The 24,149-nt window shown below is 44.3% G+C and overlaps 1 protein-coding gene across 2 annotated transcripts in view; it reads right to left on the bottom strand.

The window, feature by feature from the left end:
- Positions 1-24,149, bottom strand: part of PTPRM (protein tyrosine phosphatase receptor type M) — a 789,396-nt gene that overhangs the window by 36,923 nt on the left and 728,324 nt on the right. For both annotated transcript variants that reach the window (XM_042910577.1, XM_042910576.1), the window contains one exon: positions 21,430-21,527. In XM_042910577.1, coding sequence (XP_042766511.1) covers positions 21,430-21,527 — 98 coding nt within the window. The remainder of the gene's footprint in view (positions 1-21,429; positions 21,528-24,149) is intronic.

Genomic DNA, 24,149 nt, shown 5'->3' on the forward strand with positions numbered 1-24,149 from the left:
ACTTCAGAGGGCAAGAAGTCCACAAAAAGTCTAGAGAGGTGAAGTGGGGTTCTCCAGAGAAGGAAGAAGGAAAACGCTTTGACACGTGTGCATGGTTTCTGAGGGGAAAACAAAACCAGTAGAGACTCCAGTCTTCCTTTACTGTTCTTTCCCTGCAAACAATATTCTGGGGACCAGGAGGATTGGGGAGCAGTCCAGTCTTCCACAAGGGTGGTTTGATGAACTCTCAACAGAATTTAGGAAATGGTGTCTGTGATTTGCAGGGAGGAGACTCCTATCCAATAGAGCTGGGAGGAGTCCCAGAGAGAGCCAGCTTCCAAACACTCATTTTCAAGACCATTACAGCTGCCGCACTGAAGGCTCTCATGCTTGGATTTCAGCACTGGAAATCACTGCGTTCTCCTGACTGCGGGCTGCACAGAGTGGCTCAGGGAGGGCAAGCGACTGGCCAGAGAGGAAGAGCCAGCACCGGTCAGGGCCGGCCTTCCTCCTGTCCTCTTCATTCCTTCCATTTCTCCTGCCCGAAAATAAAGAAACAGAAGAAAGGCAGGCACAGGGAGGGCTAGGGACTTGCTCCAGGAAATGAGCTAGATGGGCGGCGGGTGAGGGAGAGGCTACAGACCCAGGCGCTGGCCCCAGGTTCAAGGCTCTCTGCGCGGAGGCAACTCAAAGCGGATTATAATTTCTGCCAGGTCTGGCTTCAGGAACCGATACCAAGTGGAAAGCAATAATTTTAGCTACCTTGCCTCATCAGGAGCAAGAGAGGGTATGCTGGGCGGGGGCTGGGGGCTGGAGGAAGAACAGAAACCATTGCTCATTTTTATCCAGGATCACAAACTGCTGTGTTTCTGCTGGTGCCTTCTGTATCACCAACCCTAGCAGCTGGCAGGAAGGAGCCTGGGGCAGAATGGGAAGGTCTATTTACGTGCACTGTGCATGGGTCCCAGGACTCGTTTTGCTAAGAAACTCATGAGTAAAGAAGGCTTACGGAATTGAATGTGAGCTCTTAAACTGGGGGCACCATAGTGTGATCTAATAAACACATCTGTAAAGGGGTAGAAGAGAAGAAAAAGAAAAAGAAAAAGTTACTGTTAAAAGTTTTCATTTGTCAAGAGAGTTTTCAACAGCCTTTAAAAAAAAAACAAACAAAAAAAAAAACCCAAGAGCCATCCAAAGACAGAACGACCACAGTCCTATGTTCAGGGCCAGCTGAGTACAGCTCTGATAGAGATCTGGGATAGCAAGAGCTAGAACACTGCTACAAGCACAGTTACCAAAAAGAGCCCTAGCCAAGAACAGCTGGCAGCCAGGATCCCAAGAGAACAGATTTATTATGACCCCTCCCCCAATTTTTTATAGTGCTCTCGCAGCAATAAAAACATTCATTCATTTAAATACCCTGAAGATACAGATTGCTTAGGTCTCAGTGTGATGGAGTCATATAGACAAGCAATTGTTTTATTTTTCTTGCCAGTTAGCTTGTGGTGTCGTAGCCAGTGACTTACGCTCTGGGAGCCCCAGTTGTCTCCCCTGGAAAAGAAGACAATAGCACTGATTTCTTAGGGAGGTTGGGAAGATCACCTGAGATAATACATATCAATACTTTGCACAAGTACCTGGCTCATAAGAGGGTCCCTAGTTCCTAGTTCCTAGTTCCAGACCTGTTTCCTATGGCCCTGGGGCTTCCCTTGGGCAACGTCCTTGAAAACCCGTTTCAAAACCGGCACTAGATCCCGAACTTCCGGAGGTCGGGAAAGTTTGAATTTGAGAAAAGCACTTCATAGCCTGAGTAAATCCCCCTTTCACGCCTTCAAGCTCCTGTTGAACTCCCCTCCCCACCTGCAAAGCTTCTGGCTGTCTATCTGGTTTGCCAACCACACCAATTGATTAATGTTACATACACTGCCTACAATGACGCACAAGGCCACACCCATGTCTGTAACGTTTGTTTTCACCAACCACAAAGAAACGCATGGGCTGATGTGACTCTTGTGGCATTTTAAATGTCCACTTGCAGACCACCTGAGGAATCTGTCTTGTCCCTTTTCTCTCTACTTCATGTGGATGAATAGCGTCCTAGATCTAGAGTCCAGCTAGATCAGTAAGTGTCAGCTCTACATATATCCAGACTGCTTGTCCTCATCTTCTTCAGTAGATCTGGCTTTGACTTTTAGCTATTCCCCAAATGTAAGTCCTCCCGCCATAGGAGGGACATTCCCCACTGCTAAGGACAACAGAAAGAGCGGGTCACATACTCTAAAGATCATTCTGAAAGATGAGTTTCAGAAACCTTTTAAGCAATGATAACATCACGTGTGTATCTATATCTACATCTGCATCTATATTTATATCTACGTATCTCCCGAGGCGATATTTCTTAGAGTGAAATCTGATATATTTTTTGAGAAAAAGAATCCATATTTTTGTCTCTCATTGGGAGTCTTCATTTGTACCAGGGTAACAATTTAGATCTACACGGGACTTCTCAGTTCATAAAGTTTTCTAACTGTTGACTTGGTGCGAGTCTCAAAAAGAGCTCTGGCTAGACCATACGGAGGTTACCATCATTCTAAGTTCTAGAATGATCAGACTGCATGCCACCTTGCACTAATTTTGTGGGGCCATAGCATTATCTCTATTTTATGAATACATAATCTGAAGCTTGGAGATATGAAAAGACGGACTTAGAAATTTAGGTGGTCGACACTGTGCCTTCGATGTAGCCAAGCCTGTGTCTGAGCTCACGACAGTAGCATCTAGGCTGTCCTGCCAATCATCCAGACAGCCTCAAAAGCCCACGATGAGCAGAACCCAAACCAGGCATCGCTGGGGTAAAGAGAGCAATGAGCTATGGTTCTAATGCTTGTGAAGAGACAGGTATGTAAATTACAAATCTGACTCTGACTCACAGCAGAATGAGAGGCAAGCTTAGTAGTCATGGATACATTCCCCAGAGCCAACTGTTTGGGTTCAAAGCTTGGCCTCTTTTTTCGGCTGTGTGACCGTTGGCATGTTACCAAACCTCTCTGTGGCTCCGTTTCTCCCTTTGTAAATGGGGATAATAATAAAGTTTTATCAAGATTAACTAGATTCTTGTTTGTAAAGCTCTGAGAACATGCTTGGCACAAGTGAATGTTTGTGAAAACTAACAAATAAAAACTGCTATTGGAAGTCAGAGGAAAGAATATTAATTCTAAAGGAAGAGATTCAAACCTGTACAAGGGAGACTACATCACAGATGAGAACAGAAAGATGAAGTTCAGTTTCCATGGGTGGACGGACTAGGGAAGGCGTTCTAAATGGTGAAAGTTGGCAGAGGCATCTCCAGGAAGCCTGAGTGGTCCGGAGTCCCTGTCAGGCTGGCGGGAGGGGGTGGTGGTGCCCGGAAGGATGGGATTCTCCCAACAGCAGTTAAGTACAGTTCCCGTTTCGTGGTCTCCAATTGTTCTGACACTGTCCTGGCTAACTTTGGTGCGATGATTTAAAATAACAGAAATGGTGTAGGGATAGAAGGTGTGTATTCGAGCAGCGGAGGAGAATGCAGAAAATGGATTTCTGCAGGACCAACATTTTTAAAGGGTACTTAGTCCCTTTGTGTGAGCGTGCATAATCACTGGAACCACCTCGGGGCTCTGTGCAGCCGAGCCAGCTGCCGTGCAGGGTGGACTGCTAAACGCAGAGTGCAAGCCGGACGTTGGGATACATGTATGAGTGGGTTGGGTACAGGGGAGCTAGGGACAGGTGATTGCCCAGGTTCACGTGTCAGGCATCTCTGTCACCAGCCGCTGGGTAGACAGCGGACAGCGGCCTGCAAAAGCCAGATGGGGTGATCACCATAACGGATGCACCTCAGGGTTCCTAGAGCACGTGAGCTCAGGGACTTGGCCAGATGCCTCTCCTAGGCTCCCAGGATGTGACCTCTTGGGATTACAGACCAGAAATGTTCTTGAAAACACACCCATACACACATTCTGTTAGGCAGAGGTATCTAACATTTTATTTTTAAGGACCACTGATAAAAAAGGCTTTTCTAACCTCTCTTGAAAAATATATTTAATGATGACACAGCATAGTATAATGGCAAGAGGCCCGGTTGGCATGCAGGAGGGCTTGGGGCTAATTCTAGCTATATTACAATCTAGCTGTGTGACCCTGTGAAAGTCACAGGAACATCCTGGTCCTCAGTTTCCTTATTTGTAGAAGAAGGTAAGTAGATTACACGACTGTTAAAATGATCTCAAGTTTGAGAATGATCCAATTCCATGACTCTAGAATGAGTTTCTTTGGAAGCCACATTGCATTAGTGGTCAAGAGTGTGGTTCTGGAGTTCCAGTCGTGAACTGACAGTTACCAGCTGTGGAACTTTGGGCCAGTTTCTTAACATCTGAAGTCTTTAGTTTATTATCTGGGAAATGGGGACAGCACAATGCCTGTATCACAGAGCCGTGGTGAGGGTCTAGAGACCCACCACATTGGTTAGCCTGTGAGGAATTTCCACTAGCTCTTAGTGGGGGTTGGCATTGTGCCCTCTTACCATTGTGTCAACACCTCTATTATTAAAAAGGGAATAGCTCATAGTCTAGCACACTGGGTGCTCTATTGGTTACAACAGCTCGCACTCTCTAGTCTATGCCAGGATAAGGAAGACAATGAGTTTTAATTTCAGAAGCATGGATCTGGGGTAAATTCCTCTGAGATACTCTGGGATATACTCTTGTTCCAATGAATCTCTTTGGGAAGGTAAATAGCTCTAAGGGTGAAGGAAGCACGAAAGAGGATCTTCTATGAGTCACCGGCCTCCCTGGGGGCCTCAATATCTTCATCTGTTCCTTTGCACTCTTCCTTAGGTCATCACAGGAATTGCTAAACAGAGCAAGAGACTTTGAAGAATTTAGGCACCTGCCTAATTCTTGACTGTACATTATATAAGTGTATCCTAAGTTTGGGAAATAGGTGCTTCAACCAGTTGAATGGATTGAAACGTCTACAAACTCACTCTTGTTTTTGGACTCTCTACCCTGTAACATCAGAAATGAATCTATCATTGGTGAGATGATGAACGTACCATGCTTTTCTACAAGAAAAATTCTCTGTCCTTCTATAATTTTAAGTGATAAGGGTTCTGTTTCTATTTCAAGGTAGAGAGTCTGAAGCTAAGAGAGGTAAACCCCAAAAGAATGAAGTTGTGCATAGTCACAAAACCATTCACTGAACTATTTCGCGTCTTTGGCCCTCTTCTCTGGGAGGCCCCCAACATTGACTCACATATTTACTTGGCCAGATAACCCCAAGCCTTAAAAGGCAGAGCAAGGCCTCAGAAGATGAAGTTAGCAGCTCGAAAAAGTAGACGTGGGAAAAACTTTTTGCATTCCAGATAGGACACCATTTACTGTGGGTTTCGACAGATTATTCAAGAATAGGATATACCTGCAGTGTGCAAAGTAGGGGAAAAACCAATTTCCGAGTGCTCATGTGAGCAGAACAAAGGTGGAGGCCTACTGCAGCCTTGAGATCATCCCATATTTCATGCAATTACGCTGCCAACAAACTACAGCTGTATGCTGCCTGTGCAGGTACAAATGTGACCGGGGCTGCGCTATAAGAGCCTCAGACTAGGATGCTCTTGTCCCAGTTGCACTGTCCATCTGCTACACACTCAGGCCCTCCACACTCTTAAGCATTTTATAGACACTAGGGCAGGTGACCACCTCCATGCACCCCGGAGACAACTGCAGATAAAGTTCGTAACGGAGTGAGACGAGAGAGGGTCTAAGGCCAGCCCGGTAAAACAGGGAATATGGTGGAAGGACGGACACCGATGAACACGAGGATTTTCCAGGACCTGCCAGTTCAGCAAGAGACAGGGCTTGACAGTAATGACCATAAAAGCCAGCACTCCGGCAAAGTCATCTCCATGGGTTTGGCCACACTGAAAGAGCTGAGCTGCACGCAGCTGGCAGTTACCCAGGGAGCCAGGAGAGTGTATTTGGAGAAACACTTGTTATTCAGACCTGCAAATTTGCTTTCATCCTATAATATCCTGCCGCTGTGGCAATATTGGAGATGGCTGATAGGAACGCATGAGATAACTTAGAGCGGGTAAAGCATTGGCTCCCAAGCCTGATTTCTAACTCATCATCAGCTGGGTAAAAAAATCACTTCGCCTTTTTTTTTTTTATTGAAAGGGACAAATGGATTAGGAAGAACTGTTAAGAACTTAATGCAAAAGGGTTCATTAGGTGGGCTGAATGTAGATTTACTGAACTTCATTCACGTCCATAATGAGCGTGTTATACGCACATGTGTGACTTAAGATTTCAGCCTGTTCTCCCAACATGGAAGAAATCAAGGGAAGGAGATCAATAAAGAGAAATCTCCCTTGTACCAAATAGGTTATTTTGCATTAGCTTATATTCTTTTGTAACTATTCTTCCACTTCTTCAAAAACATTTACTGACTATTTTCTAGTACTTTCTATGTGTCTGGCCTTTTGGGACTCACAGATGAGATAGGCTAGTCTTTGCTCACAGAGGCCTGGGGTCTGGTGGGGGAGGGCAAAATGGTACCCAAAGGTGTGTTGTTCTCTCTTGTGTGCAACTGTGTGTCATGCCTTTAATATTGGATTGTAAATGTCTTTTTTTTTAAACCTTTAAAAAATTTTTTTTATTTTTATTTTTAAGAAAGAAAGAGAAAGAGAGAGTGCTAGCAGGGAAGGGACAGAAAGAGGAGACACAGAATCCAAAGCAGGATCCAGGCTCTGAGCTGTCAGCCCAGGGCCACCCATACAGGGCTTGAACTCACAAACCGTGAGATCATGACCTGAGCTAAAGTTGGATACTTAACCAGCTGAGCCACCCAGCCGCCCCTGGATTGTAAATGTCTTAAAGGCGGGGATCTTCCCTTCTGTTTTTCTGGCCCTCACCTACAGCAGGTTGAGAGGTCATCTGATACCTGCACGTTAAGGAATTGTCCCAGAAGAGCCACAGGAGAGATGGACAAAGACTCCAAGGGGTTAAGATTTCTGCTGTGGATGCCATCAGAGAAACAGGAGGTGTGTGAAAAAGATAGGAGCCTGATCCTGTCTTCCCCACAGGAAATTCATTAATTCGCTGAGACAATGCATACAGAATCCAGAAGACACAATGGTCTGCACCTAGAACGAACGACAGCTGGTTGTTCCCAATAAGGCAGAGAGCATTTCTGAAACTGAGGTAAGGATGTGCAAGTAAGGGAAGGAGGGAGGCAGAGAGAGAGAGAGAGAGGGGAAGGTGGAAGGAAAGAGAGAGATATGAATATATTTGGGAAGAAACTTGGATCAGATGCAGGGATTGTGGCAGTTCTGAAAGAGGTCTAGTCTAGTTACCCAAGTGAGCAAATGTGGAGGAGGGCAATAGCTAGTCTTAAAAAAAAATGTAGGTATTACACACACACACACAGACACACACACACAGACACACACACACACACACACACACACACACACACACACACACTTGCTCATATAAACACGCATATTTATTTACAGGCACACTATTAGAAATTTTCTGGAAGTTGGGGTTAGCATTAGAGGTATCATATTTTACATAAGAAACTTCATTACTTTAAGCCCTAAAATGCAGTACTTAGAATTTAATTTAAAACATGGGGTGCCTGGGTGGCTCAGTTGGTTAAGTGGCCGACTTTGGCTCAGGTCATGATCTCAACAGTTTGTGACTTCAAGCCCTGCATTGGTCTCTGTGCTGACAGTTCAGAGCCCAGAGCCTGCTTCAGATTCTGTGTCTCCCTCTCTCTCTCTCCCCCTCCACCACTCATGCGTCCTCTTTCTCTTGCTCTCAAAAATAAATTAACATTAAAAAAAATTTTAAAAAGGACATAATAAACCTTCAGTAAGATTGAAGAATAAAGTTACGTGGTTTTCTCCTTGCTTTATTCTGAGAGTATCTGTTTCCTTTAGTCTCACATTTTTCAAAATTGTCACTCAATTTAGTAGTCAATGAAGTGTCTCCTAGTGAAATGAATTTATTCTGCAACTGTATCCATTTTTGCCTGTCCTTTATACCACAGTTTACCTTTCAATTAAATAAATTGGCTATCCAAACTGGGTTGATGGGCCTTAAGTAACAATCAGGGTTCTCTAACGGATCTGGGGAGAGTAAGATAACTATTTCCGTGCATAAGGAGATAGTTTTCCAGATGCAAAAGTCATACTTGCAGCTACACAGAACACGATGGGGTGTACATAGATATCTCTATTAGATGACTCTGCAAGAGTTCTCCAAAGGAGCCACATTCTCCCCAAACCTCCTCCCTGCGGCATGCAAAGAGACAGATGTGGTGCTGCCGGTCAGAAATGTGTGTGGAAGGGAAGACTGCTTGATTGTGCCGGTTGCTAACCCAAGGCATCGTTATAGACATTTTTGAGAACTTTCGAAAAGAGTACCTTCTCTCAAAATCCTAATTTACTGTAGTCAGATTAGATCATTTTTGAAAAGAAAGTTTATAAATTATAAACCGGCATCTTTACGGTCTGCACAAATTAAATATACATAGAACACCGACAGAATTCGTCCCGGTTGGTATTTAATCACCCACTGCAGTATTCTGCTCCAGACCTACAAAATTCATGTATACTAGTGCGGAATAAATAGGAGTGGACAGCTCTGTCCTGAGGAAGAGACCCTCCTGTCCTTCTACTGAATTCATTCCCTTTTGAGAATCCAGACTCCACACTTTCCTCCCCGCTGCTGGTGTTCAGAGCGGAGGCAGTGAGCACCAGGGAGGTCCCGAGGCCACGGGCATTAAAACAGATCTGAGCTGCAGATGCCGGCTGTTATTCAAATGGGTCTCCAGCCAGAACGTAAACAAGAAACATACAAACGTTCCTCATATAAACACGGAATTTTAGAGGTCACTGGGCCCATTTCTGTTCATTGCGAAGATGCGTAAACTAAGGCTGGGCGGTGAGAACCCACTTGGTTTAGTCCCTGAGAGATGCCCCCAAGGCCCTAGTGTTCCCCTCTGTCAGTTCTGCGAGGCCTCTGGCTCCCGGCCGCCCCAGATTCCTGTGCAGCTTGGTCCTGCTGCCACCAACCTCATCTTGCTGACATCCTCCCCGATTCATACCTTCTTCCTAAGACAGGAGCATGCCAGCTCCTACTCCAGGCTGACCCCCTTCCCCAGCGTTCCTGGGCCTCCCTAAAATAGCGATTTGTCCAACTTCCTTAAGTCTCTCAGCCCAGGGCCTTGCTCCTATCGTCACCGGGGAAAACGGACACCATCAGGAGAGGGTGCTGGTTCAAGTTTTCTCTTTATGTTTTGGTTCCGTTTATTTAAATGCACCCTCGTCCGTCTCTGTTCTCCTGGCTCAGAGGAAACGCTGTCACCTCTCATAAGGATGAACTGAAGACCAGCGCTCTGGATGCCCTGCTTCCTGCCCCCTTGGGGAGAAAACTCCCTTGGCTGTCCACGTGCTGAAGTTCAGTTTCTCTCCCTCTCCCGATTCTTTCCTCAACCCATGATACTTTCAAAGGCCTTCCACCTTTAAAATAGCCTTTGATTGTTCAATGGTCCTCTGTCTGCTGCCATATTTCTCTCTCTCTCCTACTCAGCTAAGCCTCTGATGAGCTCCCACTCCGTCTGTGTGTTCTCGTTTTCTGCTGTGGCCTTGACTCTGCAGACTGCCTTCCGTCCTCCCTGTCTGTTGTGCCTACAGGTCATTAGGTCACTCGACCTCCGTTTCACCCACTCATGCTCTCTAATGTGTTCTTGACTTCCTTCTGGGGAACTTCTTCCTCCCTACGGGGTGGCTTGCCATTTAGGGGCCCTGGCCAGCGAGGGATGAGCATATGAACCAACCTGGAGGAGTCAGATGCTCTGGTCCCTGTAATGTGAATCCTGAGCACAGTGAAAACGGGCCGGAAGTTGTCGGCACGCGTCCTCTCCGTGCCGGCACCTTGACCAGACTGGCCATGAGGAGCCTCCTCCACTCGCTGGCCCTCTGGAGTTGGTGCCTTGTTTCCTGTTTGCAAGCCGTATTCTTCACATCAACATGCTGAGCTCCTAATGTTCTTCCAGTAAATTTCCCTTTGGCTTAAATGAACCTGAGTTGATTTCTGTTGCATATAATTGAAGGACTCGGATGGGTCTTCCCTCTGAAGCTACTCAGGCAGAAGGTTACCAAAGACTTTTCCTTGTTACATCCAATGGCTGTCTTTTTCTGCCTTACATACTCTCCTTCTGCAGGACCTCCACTATGTCCCCTTTTCCACGTCATTCTGTCACTCAGTCCTTCAGGGGCTGGCTCTCTGCTTCCCACTCCTCAAGTGCACACCCAGCTCTCTGTGATAAACATTCTTGCCATGTTCATTTTGAACACATCTCCGCAGTCTCCCCTGGGGAAACTAAGGGAAACTATGTCTCTGCCTAGAGCACCCTTTCTTCCCTTCCTTTCTTCCCTTGCTGATTAAACCCTAGTTGCTGCCCCCGCACTCAGCTCCATAGACCATATTCCTCCGGGAAGCATTTATTAGCAAACCCCTCCGACGTCACCTTCCAGTCTGACGGGAGGTGACTCTTGCATGAACTACCCGAGCATTCTGAAACCTCTGTCATAGAATTGGGTCCCCACGTTTGCCTCCTCATTCCTGTGGACATGCTTAACGTACCTGTGTAGCTCTGGCCTCTTGTGTCTACATACATTGACAGGTATCCTGCACTGGCTTGTTCCCTGAAGGAACCCTCCCCCCCTCCACCTTGTCAGTGATTTTCCTCTGTCCCCGTGCCCCTTTCTTTACCTGTGCCTTCCATCTTTGCTTCCAATTACATCTTCTTTTCAGACTCCCAACTCTGCTCATGTCCACCGCATCACCACCACAACTGCCTGCCCACATGGGTGCTCTCCCCATTATAGTCACATCCCGACCTTTTCTCACCTCTGGGTGCCGTTCCATCTCCTTTCTTTGATTTACGTCCCCAAGAACAAGCTACGTACCAAAGACAGGGAGCGGGGGCCTTGTGGAATTGTGGAGAGAGCACGGCCTTTGGAGTGAGACATTCTAGACATTCCAGCTCTGTGGCCTTAGCCAAATTATTTAACCTCACTGAGCTTTAGTTTGCTAACTTTGAAAATAGAAATCTTTCTATGTATCTCATAGGGTGGCCATGCTAATTCAAAGAAGTAAGGCTTGTTCAGTCATTTAGCAGAATGCTTGGCACAGAATAGGTGCTCAATATATTTTGCTGACCTACCTTTCCCTAGAGGTACCTGGCCTCTCTGCAGCTTTTGTCAACACTGCTTACCTTCTCCTTCTCGTTGAAACTGTATCGTCTCTTAGTCACGATTGTGGAGTCTCTTGGTTCTTACCTAATTTCTCTTATACGTCATTTTCAGTCTCCATTCTGAGTCCCTCTTTCCCTGTCTGCCCCGAGATACAGATATTCACTGGGACTCTGTCTTTAGTCCTTCTCTTCTCCCTGTTTTTTGCCCACAAATGCCATGCTTCTGTTACAGTGGTTATCACCTTGCATTATAACTTTTTGTTTGCCGGTCTTTCTAGCTGTTAGATCATGTCATGTCTTTCCATCTTGTTATCCTTTGTCTAGTCCAAAGCCTAGCACACAGTAGATACTCTGTAAACGAAGGGAGAATCACACATTTAATAGTCTCTATGTCTTCAGCACATGTATCCCTCCAGAACTTTCTGGAAAGCCCCACATTGTTCATTCAGCATCTCAAAGTCAGCATGTCCAATATGAATCATGCTAGTTTCTTCCTAAACTTGCCTTTCTTTTTGGGGGGCTGAGGCAGAGAGAAGGGATACATACTCATTCTTGGTCAATATTCTTTATAGCATTCCAAGTCACAACGGTAGAAACCTTGTTGCATAATTCAGTTCTTTTCCCTTATTAGCATCCCCAAATCACACCCAAATTGTGGGTCTCCCATAAATTCCCAATGCCACGGCCACAACTCAAGTGCACATCATCTCTCACTGAGAGTCTGAAAGTCTTGCTCCAACCTGACTTTGTCTCCATGCCTTCGGTCACCTTTCTGCAGTGGCTGCTAGAACTGCCTTTCAAAAGCACTAATTAGAACACACGATTCACCAGCTCGGTGCCTTCTGTTACAACAAACACAGCACCTCACTTTCTACCTTTGCCTCTGCCTTGGAAGGCCGCAACTAGCCCTCCAGACTCAGCTGTACTTCCCCATCAGATCTCACAGCTGTGTCAGACTACTCGCTCCTTCCCATCTTGCCATCTACTCCCTTTCTCTGTGTTTTCCTTTTTTTAAAAATTCTTTTTAAATGTTTGTTTATTTTTGAGAGACAGAGTACATGCAGGGGAGGGGCAGAGAGAGAGGGAGACACAGAATCCAAAGCAGGCTCCAGGCTCCGAGCTGTCAGCACAGATCCCGACATAGGGCTCGAACTCACAGACCGCGAGATCATGACCTGAGCCGAAGTCGAACACTTAACCGACTGAGCCACCCAGGCGCCCCTCTGTGTTTTCTCTACAGTGGTTGCCTGTTCCTTGAGGACAAGTGCATCATAAACATCTTTGTATTTCTTAATGCCATAGATATGGTAAATATATCATTAAATGTTGGAGACCCTGGGCTGAAAAGGGAGTAGAAAGCCAACCTTTGGGTTTAATTTGCGAACAAGACAAACTGGGCTGTTTCATGAATTTTCTAACTTTTAAAGAGGGGAACTGAGAAAATCTTTGGGCAGAGAAAACCTCAAAGGCTCAGTGGGGCAGCTAGGGAAGCATCCTTCCTGGAGGAGCTGGCTGGCATGGAGGGGTCTATAGTGGGTCCCTCTCCTCCTGCTGATAGCTCAGTCCTTTGCCTCCTGGGTGATATGCTGGGGGTAGGTGATGTGAAGTGTGGCAGTGCCTGGGTGGGAATCATCACATACTATAGTGCCGACTACCTCTTTTCCCCCTAGTTTTTGTTAAAGTTACAGAGGGAGGTAAGGCTTGAACCAGCTACATTAATATGATCTTTGACATGGTTGATGGTAAATCGAAATGGAGAGGAAGGTTTGTTGAACGAGTATAAATTAATCAAAGGCGAGTACTATAATTAACCAGCTCATAAAATATCCATCTTAATATCCAGTTCATTAAAAAGATCTATAAAAGGCAATGGTGAGAGTTCAAGACAGAAAAATTTTAGTTATGTCTATATAAAAAGAACTTGTCTCTTCCCTTTCAGGTATGAGTTTGATGTCTTGGAAGAACTCCAGAGATTTTATACAAATATTGTTGGTATTTTGTACCTTTAGGCATTACCTATGTTATTCTTACTATTAACCAATATTTCCACATTTTATAAAGGGGCAACCTTGCCTCTCTCTTGCTTCGTTCGTTGATCCTAAATCTGGTAACTTTTGGACAGAAGCAGATGTTCTTTGTTGTACATGACAGGGGGCACTTGGAATCTTAATATACCTTCCTTGCATGTGAATTAGAACGTTAATTCTGACATAAAGCGCTCATCTTACACTTCTTTCTTTTGTTATTCTTTTAGTGACAAGTGTTACGAAAGAAATCAGAGGGCAGCCTCTTTGGTTTGATAATAATCTTTAAAGCATCCATTTAGGTGGTTCTGTGCATCCTCTATATTGAGAGAGGCTAACACCTCTGGCCTTCACTTCCTTTAGACCCAAAGCCCTTTATCACCTGTTATCAGAACTATTCAGAGCAACTCAAAGATAATTTTCCTATATGACTATCAGACCTCATTTGGATTTTTAATAAACAGTCACATTCTAATGAGGTCTTCATAAAACTGACTAAATATGTTTAGAAATCATTACCTTAAATTACCAGCGCAAAAATCTCCTTTGGGAGTCCTGCAGATTTGGTTATAAGACTTTTGGCAGATGGATTAGCCCAACAGCACAACAGAGTTTCTGAATCTCCACACTAACGGTGTAAATGGGAATGCCTGGGAAACAGGCGACTGGATAAAAAGCGAAATGTCCCTCAGGTGGGTTCATTAAAGAGGGAAAACAATCACAGCACATTCCAGAGCAATTGAAATGCCAGGTGTGCAGCCGTCGGCAGGTGCCAGGCAAACTGACAAGGGTCCCTCCCCAGAACACACCGGCTGAAAGGGGATGCATGGCGGTGACAAGGAAGTCTCAGATAATGACAGGTCCTGGCAGATGTACCGGGGACCCCGCTGGAGGGAAGTGCAGCGTCTGTGTCTTCTGCACCAGGTGTGGCAACAGGGAGGGCTTCCCAGAGGCTCCAGCACGGCAATTACAGCCGCCTAATGCAGAGCGCTTCAGGGCAAAAATCAGGGGAAAGCGGGTTCCCAGCTCTGACTTAATGAATCAGCAGCAAGTCTGTGTAAACAAACAGGCATCCGCTTAGCTCATGCCTAATTCATGAAGGACACACCATGTGCAGTAAACATGTTAAGCAGGTAGTGGTGGCCCTTAAAAACCGTGTCATTTTGATTTCTTCGGTGGTTTGTTGTTGCTGTTTTTAAGCATGGAGAATGGGGAAGTAATCTCTAAACAAATGTGCAGGATTAACAACGGGAAGTGGCTTGGAATAAAGGGCAGTGCCTTTTCCCGGAGGGAATGTGACCTCTTGTCAAAACCCCCCCAAATCACACCTGACATTTCAAGGACAGATGCCATTAAATTCATTACTAACTGAAGACAGACCGATCCATCGGGCTGATGGTAACAAGGTGAGGATTCTTCAGGGCTAACCGCATCCCTACAAACCTGGTAAGGATGTGGAAGGATTTTTTTTCTAAAAAAATAAGCTTGGGGCGCCTGAGTGGCTCAGTCGGTTGGGCGGCCGACTTCGGCTCAGGTCATGATCTCGCGGTCCGTGAGTTCGAGCCCCGCGTCAGGCTCTGTGCTGACAGCTCAGAGCCTGGAGCCTGCTTCGGATTCTGTGTCTCCCTCTCTCTGACCCTCCCCTGTTCATGCTCTGTCTCTCTCTGTCTCAAAAATAAATAAACGTTAAAAAAAATTAAAAAAACAAAAAAACAAAAAAACAAGCTTACCAGACCTAAAATGATGGGTTTCTTTACTCCTGTGGGCTTTCATTTATGGGTTAATCTGAAACCCAGTCACCCTCCCCCCTTTTAGCTGCATACTTTTCGCTGGAATTTCCATGGTTACTTGTCCGAAGGAATTGTTTCCGGCAAGAAAACCAACAGTGACTGCCCTGAATGGGATGGGTCCAAGTGCCTGATGGAAGGAACAGACCATCACCTCAGGGCCTTTCTTTTTTATTTTTCCAAAGCCAGGTAACTCAGAACGAAGACTAGCTCCCTGCAACATGGGCCATGTCCACGAGACAGTGGGCTTTAGTGGGTGAGCGGTTTTGTTTTGCCTTTTGTCATTGTAGTAATTTCAAGGCACGGTCTTCTTTTGACCTTTCCGCCGAAGAACTATACTGTCCTCATCCCTCCTTAAAGTAATAAAAGGGTTATATGAAACTAGCTCACTTCTTCAGTCACTGTGTCCAGAGGAGAGGAACCTTGGGAATTTCAATTAGGCGAGAAAAGACCATGTAGGCCTTTATTTATCATTTTCTTAAAACCCGTAGTACTTGTTATTTTAAAATGATCTACTTTTCAGACTAATTTACCTTGGGATTATTTTCAGTGAGCTCTGATGCAAATATGTAGAATCTGAGGTGGTGAATAACTTTCAAGGCTGTGACAGCAGTCTGCAGATCTTTTCTTATCAGGCACAGGCAGTCAGCAAATATTTGTGAAATGAAGGATTCCGAATCCATCACACATTTCAGGGAAAGAAACCCAAGTACACGAAAACAGGAAATCTGTAGCTTGGCTGTTTCACATTAACCTAGCATAGGCTAACTGCTCTCTGACACTCAGGTAGAAGAAACCTCCCTCATTCATTTCTTTGGGCAGTTACTGAGTGCCAGAAGGCAGAGACCAAAAATTCTGGTGGCGTTGAACTTTTTTTTTTTTTTTTTTTTTTTAGTAGTCATTACTGCTTTCATAGCAAAAGAATGAGACAAAAAAGGTAAATATAGACATCACTGTAGGTCTTAGGTGTGTTGGTGGAAAGGTAAGGGTGTCACGAATACCTATATTTATGAAGTCCTTAGAATGGGGTGGGAAGTTCTCTAACTACCTGACATGTCGAAACTCACTTAATCTTTACAAGAACCCTAGGAAGCAGGTGCTGTGATATCCCCATTGCCCAGGTGAAAGGTGGGTGGGAGAGACATGGGGTGGCCCCTTTTAGGCCAGGTACACGGTGAGCACCAGTCTCTAAGCCAGCTTCCCTGCTCTGTCTCCCAGCAGAGGGAACTGAGACAATAAACAGTTTTTGTATTTTCAGTACATAAAATACTGCTTTGTATGTTTTTATACTTTACATAATGGTCTCAGAGCGTCTACCCAGTGTCTTGTCACTTTATATCCTTTATGTAGAGAAAGTTTTACATTTTTATACAGTCAAATTTCCCCATTCTCTTCTTAACACATTGAGCTTTAGGTATCGTTGAAACATTCTTTTAAAAAAAGGTCATAAATATTTTCCTTCATATTTTCTTCTACAAGGTTTAAAGCTTAATTTAAAGCTACATTTTGGGTTTAAAAAAAATTTTTTTAATGTTATTTATTTTTGAGAGAGAGAGACAGAGACAGAGCATGAGCGGGGACAGGCAGAGAGAGAGAGGGATGCACACAGAATCCAAAGCAGGCTCCAGGCTCCGAGCTGTCAACACAGAGCCCGACGCGGGGCTCGAACTCACAGACTGCGAGATCATGACCTGAGACGAAGTCAGACGCTCAACCGACTGAGCCACCCAGGTGCCCCTACCTTTTGTTTTTTATTTGGCATTTGTTTTTGGTGTTTTATGATTTTTTTCTTTTGTCCACACCGATAAGCAAATTTCCTAGCTCAGTGTATTGAAAAGCTCATGCTTTCCCCACTATTTACACATTTTCCTACATATGGCTATAGTCAACATCTGGGCTATTTTGATCTGTTGGTCTGTTTCTCTCTTCCCAATCTGTGGTACCTATAATTTTCTATTTTCCTATGTCCCCGTCTGGTTTTGATATCAAGGTTATACAAGTCTCTTAAAGTGGGGGAGAAGTCTTCCTTTTCTCTTCCCTTCGAATAATTTTCGTAAGATTTGAATTGTCTATTCCTTGAATATTTAGTAGAACACACCTGTTAATACTTTGGGGACTGGTGCTTTTCCCTGAGTCAATTTTTAACCATTGTTTACTTTTTAATTAATGCCTACTCAGACTTTTTAAGAAAAAAATTTTAACGTTCATTTATTTTTGAGAGAGACAGAGAGACAGAGATGAATGGGGCAGAGGCAGAGAGAGACAGGGAGACACAGAATTGTAAACAGGCTCCAGGCTTGGAGCTGTTACCTTGGAGCCCGACACAGGGCTTGAACTCAAAAGCCATGAGATCATGACCTGAGCCGAAGTTGGACGCTTAACCAACTGAGCCACCCAGGTGCCCCATAATTTTTGTCCCATTTTGAATCAGTTTTGGAAAATCATACTTGTTAAGAAAATTACCCAACTTCCCTAATTTTTCAAGTTTGTTAGCTATTCATATTATCTATTATGATAAAAGAATCTTTTTCCTATTTCAAATATTGAGAGTTTTTGGCTTTTTTTCTTGTACTTCAGATTGCCAGATGTTTGTCTATTTTGTGAATCTTTTCACAAAACCCTTTTGATTCTGTTGATTTTCATGATTGTTTCTTTGCTTTTAATTTAATAATTTTCTGTTCTATTATTTCCTTTTTTCTTTAGTTGTATTCGTTCACATATTTTTTTAATTTTTTTTTACATTTATATTTATTTTTGAGAAACAGAGTGAGACAAAGCGTGAGCAGGGGAGGGGCAGAGAGAGAAGGAGACACAGAATCCAAAGCAGGCTCCGGGCTCCAAGCCATCAGCACAGAGCCTGACGCGGGGCTGGAACTCACGAACCATGAGATCGTGGGCCGAAGTCGGATGCTTAACCGAATGAGCCACCCAGGCGCCAACACGTATCTTTTTGATTTAGATGCTTGGTCTTTCTTCTTTTCTAATGACACTTAAAAACATATAAACCCTTTTAGGTACCATTTTATCTGCATCCTACAAGTTTACTCTATGATACTATGATTCACAGTTGTCAGGAAGTTCTGATTCATATCAGGGCATTTTGCTTTGACCCATGAGTTGGGGGAAATGCTTTCTCATCTAGATCCTCAGTGAAGACTGATTTGTCTCTTTCTCACTTCCCTGTTCCGGTGCCCAGCTGGCTTCCCTCTTCCACCTCCCTCTGCGTCCCCCTCCACTGTCCCTTCTCTGAGTGCCTACCTTTTGTGAGCTTAGGTGTCAGGTGGCAATCTCCAGTTCAAATTCCTCGTATTGCACAGGCCTAACACGTTATCTCCTGTTTTTGGGTGGGTGTAAAACCCAAGATCCGAAATCATGAAGTCTGAGGTCCCCCACCCTCCCTCCAAGACTGACGCGCCCCACCCGCCCAGGCTCCAAAGAACAGTGGCAGTGTCCACTGTCCGTCTGGCCTCTAGCTCTCACTCTTCTGGTTTCTAGTAGTTTCCTTTCTCGAAAGCTAAGCCAAATATTTTTAACATACATATTTACATATGATTTACATATAATATACAAAGTTATTAAAATATATATTTATATTTTATCTAGAATTTCTAGATGTTTGTAGAAGGAGGGTTTTCAGGTTATTTAGTTTGCTATTTTTGCTAAAACTGAAAGTACCTCCCACTTCTGAATGTCTCTCTTCTTGATTTGCACCTCCTGATACTTCTGAAAAATCCTTTTTTTTTTTGGAAACAGCTTTACTGAAGCATAATTGATACATGATTACAATACACAATGTTTATTTTTTAAAAATTATTTTTATTTTTGGGCACCTGGGTGGCGCGGTCGGTTGAGCCTCTGACTTCAGCTCAGGTCATGATCTCACAGCTCATGAGTTCGAGCCCTGTGTCGGGCTCTGTGCTGACAGCTCAGAGCCTGGAGCCTGCTTCGGATTCTGTGTCTCTCTCTGCCCCTCTCCCACTCGCGTGCTCTCTCTCTCTCTCAGAAATAAATAAAAACATTAAAAAATAATTATTTTTATTTTTTAAAATGTATTTATTTTTTTGAGAGAGAATATGAGCAGGGGAGAGTGAGAGAGAGAGAGAGAGAGAGAATCTCACGCAGTGTGGAGACTGATGACACGAGGCTTGATCCCACAACCCAGGGATCATGACCTCATCTGAAATCAAGAGTGGAATGGTCAACCTACTGAGCCACCCAGGTGCCCCCAATATACAATGTTTATGTGCACAACTTGATGAGTTTCAACATATGCATACATATGGTATCGTCACTATTTCCAAGATAACAGACATATCCAATGCCTCTCCAAGTTTCCTGTGTCCCTTTTTCTTTGTTTTTGTAGTAAGAACACTTAACGTAAGATCTATCATCTGAACAAATTAAGTGCACAAAACTGTATTGTTAACTGTATAAGCACTATTTTGCATAGCAGACCTCCAGAACTTATTTATCTAGCATGACCAAAACTTTGTACCCATTGAACATCAACTCCCCATTTCTCCCTCTTCCCAGCTCTTGGCAACCACTATGGTATTTCTCTGCTTATATGAATTTGACTATTTTGGATAATTCATAGAAGTAGAATCATGTATTCTGTGACTGGCTTATATGATGTTCTCCAGGTTCATCCATGTTGTAAATGGCAGGGTTTCCTTCTTTTTTAAGGCTGACCAAGAATCTTAAGCAACAACCCCTTTGTGGTTTCTGCCCCAGTATTTCACTTCTAGGCTAATCTCCAGGCTACCTTTGCTGCTGAGGGTCAATCTCACAATGTCAACCTTTTCTATGAAGTAATGGGTTGGGGCGCCTGGGTGGCTGAGTGGATTAAGCATCTGTCTCTTTCACCTTGGGTTGTGATTCCAGGGTCATGGGATCGAGCCCTGTGTCAGGCTCTGTGCTGGTAGTGTGGAACCTGCTTGGGATTCTCTCTCTCCCTCTCTTTCTGCCCCTCCCCACCCCCTCTCTCAAAATAAATTGAAGGGGCACATGCACCACGATGTTTATAGCAGCACTAGCAACAACAGCCAAGTTATGGAGAGAGCCTAAATGTCCATCCACTGATGAATGGATAAAGAAGATGTGGTTTATATATACAATGGAATACTACTCAGGGATCAAAAAGAATGAAACCTTGTCATTTGCAACAATGTGGATGGAACTAGAGTGTATTATGCTAAGCGAAATAAGTCAGAGGAAGACAAATATAGTATGATTTCACTTATGTGGAATTTGAGAAACACAACAGATGAACATAGGGGAAGGGAAGGAAAACTAAGATAAAAACAGAGAGGGTGGCAAACCATAAGACACTCTTGAGTACAGAGAACAAACTGAGAGTTGCTGGAGGGGAGGTGGGTGGGGGGAGGGGCTAAATGGGTGATGGGCATTAAGGAGAACACTTGGGATGAGCTCTGGGTGTTACATGTAAGTGACAAATCACTGGGTTCTACTGAAACCAATACTATACTGTATGTTAACTAACTTGAATTTAAATAAATAAATTAAAAAAAACTAGGAAGTTATACCAACTCACTTCATAAGGTTAAAGTGACAATTAATGAGATGACACATGCAAATCAAAGTACATAATAAATTATACACTTTTACTTAAAAAAAAAAAAAAGAACTAACGGATTCTTGAGTTGAGCAGAGCCATGGAATTGACCCTCTTATAAAACAAAGCAATTGCACCCTGTGTATTTCTCATTTATAAATTTCACTTTGGAAATAATCCTATAGCGTACTACTACCTAGGTTATAACTGCTTAAGTATTTCCCGCTTTAATAAAAACAGCTCTCGTGACCAGTTCCTACAGATAAAGTAATACAAGACTTCAGGGGGAAGACGACGATCTCTATTTGACAGGTTCAGAAACAGAGGAGCAGGAAAGTAAAGTCTAAGCAAGAGGAGATGCTGGAATGCCAAGCTCAGGACTGCATCCAGTGGCTTACTCTGTTTTCAGAGTCAATGTTCCGGAGTTAGGGAATGCAGTCGTGTCTAATGCAGCACCCATTGTGTTTTGACACCCAGCAACAAGTGTTCTCGTGCTTAGAGGTGTTTTCATGTGCTCAATATAGCCAGATAACAACTGCTTTTAAATCCTGAGTGCCTTGCCTGTCTGTTGCTATCGCAACAAATGAAAGCAATTCGGTCTATGTTTACTGATAATTTATAAGCAAGTGCAGCAAGCGACAGGAGGAGGTGTCGTCATTAACGTTCGCTAAAGTACACACAATACTTCAAAAGCCTATTCTGGCCTTACTCCACGTTACCAACCGAGCAAGGAACATGTGGCCATGGAGGCGGACAGCCGACTTACCCTTCCCACTTCCACGAGGTTGGTCACCATTATGATGCTTGCGGTGTTTTCGTGCCACACCATCCTCCAGAAGTCATAGATGGTCTCCTGCATTGGTCCTGCAGCGAAACAGAACACAGACTTTTTTTTTTTTCTCTTTGTAAGTTTGCAACTGGCCAATTTCTGGGGCTTGCAAATAAACCTATCAAGGCTCGCATGCAGTCCCCTCACTTTTATAGATGGACTTAGCTCTCCTTTCCAGTACCGATGCTAGTGTTGATGGGTGCCCTTGCTCAAACAGCACCTCCAGAGATACTGAATTTTTCATGCATGGCTGAATTTTCACATGTCATCAAACGTCTCTGCATTTGAGCTCTTTTTACCTCTCTTAAACGACTGCTGTGAAAGAAAGTTATTTCTCCATCATTTAGCTATTTATCTCCATAATACTCAAGAGTGAAATTTTAAAAAATGGATAACATCACTCTTCCTGCTAACAATTGGCAGATATCCCAGGGAAATGGTATATAGAATGAAATGAGCCTCTGTAGGAAAAATGGCCTCTTCTTGTTTCTAATATTTTTCTTATTCTGTGCCATCTGTCAAATTAATCCTTTTTTTTTTTTTCACCTGACTTCCAAAAGTGAGAGAGAAATTAGACTTTTAAGCAGATGTACTTCCTGTCACTGAACGTGATCAGTACCTCCTTGCTCAACTCCCGGGATCTGAGTATTCCAAAGCTCTTTCTTATGGACCCGGGAAAAAAGGGGGGGAGGCGGGCATTACAAAATGCCAGTTCTATAGAAGCAGGTACAGGAAGTTGGAATATAACATTTCTTCGAAACCAGATTTGTAAAAACCCTAATCTCTACTTGATGCTCATGAATGTCTGAGGGTGTAAGCATAACAGTACAAACCTTTAAAGAACAAGGAGAAATGCAAGGAAACGAGAGGAGCACAACCTCAAAGCCACAAGAGCCACATGATACGTGGGGAATCATACAAATGGTCAGGCACATGCTGGGACCAGGACCCGGCTGTACTATAGGATCTTGACAATGCAGATTACTGGATCTGGAACTCAAATATCTGACTTTGAGATCTGCCTCTACCTTTTCACTGGCTGTGTGATTTTGGACAAGTTAGCCACTGTAAGCTTCAGTGTTTTCATCTTTCTTTATCTACATACTGATTTCAATGACACATCTCAGGGTTATTTTGAGGAGTCGTGGAGTTAATGCATACTCAGGCATTTTATAAATAGCAAAGCATGAACACGAAGACAAGGTGTGTTCAAAGATATTTATAAGTGGTCCTTCCTTGGCTAAGGCTTGGACACTGAGTAATGGTGGCACACCCGGGGCCCCCCTTCAGGTGCCTCCCATTCATCTTGACCAATTATCAGCTGGTTCTTGGGTAATTTTTCTTCTCCAGTTTCACCATCAAAACCTCCTTGCCTTCTGTCTACAACACAAGCTTCTATCATTCCTCCTTGCTGCTCTGACTACACGCTCACCCTTCTGGTGAAAACTGACTCCACCTCCTGATGTCTCTGTGTCTTGTCCCCTGATGGGTCCAGGCCCGCCACCTCTCATGAAGCTGTGCCCTGCCATTTCAGCCCACGCACGTGCCATTCTCCTGAGGCATGGGCTGAGGATTCCAACGACTTCAATCTAAGGTTACACAGGGGACACGTAAACACTGGATCCCATCCATCACTATGTTTGTAGCCTGTGGACAGGAGCATTCATTGTGTCCTGAACCGCTTGTCGCTTATTCACAAGAACAAATATACCCTGAGTCTATCTTTGTATACACAGATAGCCTTCCCAACATGACTCCCCTCCCCCTCCGCAAAGAGGCGGCCCAGGCACTTTCTGCTTCCTTCACTAGATACATGGGCCTGAGCCACCTAGTCTGCAAGTTGCAGAAAGAGTTCTGATGACCATGGCTGTAGCGGATGAATCAGATGTTCCAGCATTGTGGATGGCATGTGCCTGCAGAAGAAAAGCCACGTCTCCCTTCCGTGCCCAACAGGAGTCACTCCAGAGATATTCCAAGCTGTGGGCCAGTTCCCAAGTGCAGCTCACTTCCCCTTTCTGAGCTTTAGACTCCCTTGTGATTATTTAAGATCCCCCTGGAGGGAAACATGGCTGTGGCTGTGGTTTTACTACAATTTCCTTAGTGCCTTATGGAACACCTGGGACATAGCAGGAGCTCAGTGAATAAGTGAATCAAGAAGTGAGCCTATATGCTTATGTATAGATTGTATTATTTACTATTAAACATACTAAAACATATCTCAGGATTAAGGAATATTAATAGATCATATTTGCATGATTTCCTTCCTCGACTTCCATTTTGGAGACTATCTATAGAAGCTGGAAAGCACATCGGCTTCACTCCTTTCCAGTTCATTGAAAGGGGGCATCTTTTGCAAGGGTCTCTTCGGAATGTGTGAGAGCAGTGATCAGGCAGGCCTCAGAGTGCTGTGACTGGACTACTGTTCCCAACCACCAACCAAGTCCCTCCTCTGTTTCCCAGACTCAAGGCTTTGCCTCTCAACTTAACTCAGTCCATTTCCCTAGGTAACCAGAGTGCCGTCCTGGCCTCCAGGAACTGTTCCCTACCGAGGGCAGTGGTTCTCAACTCTAGCTGCAGGATACGATTATTGTGTAGCTTTTAAAAAATTCTGAGATCCGAGGTGCCTGGGTGGCTCAGTCGGCTGGGCGTCCGACTCT

This window comes from Panthera leo, chromosome D3 (genome assembly GCF_018350215.1).
Source record: "Panthera leo isolate Ple1 chromosome D3, P.leo_Ple1_pat1.1, whole genome shotgun sequence".
Taxonomy (NCBI): domain Eukaryota; kingdom Metazoa; phylum Chordata; class Mammalia; order Carnivora; family Felidae; genus Panthera; species Panthera leo.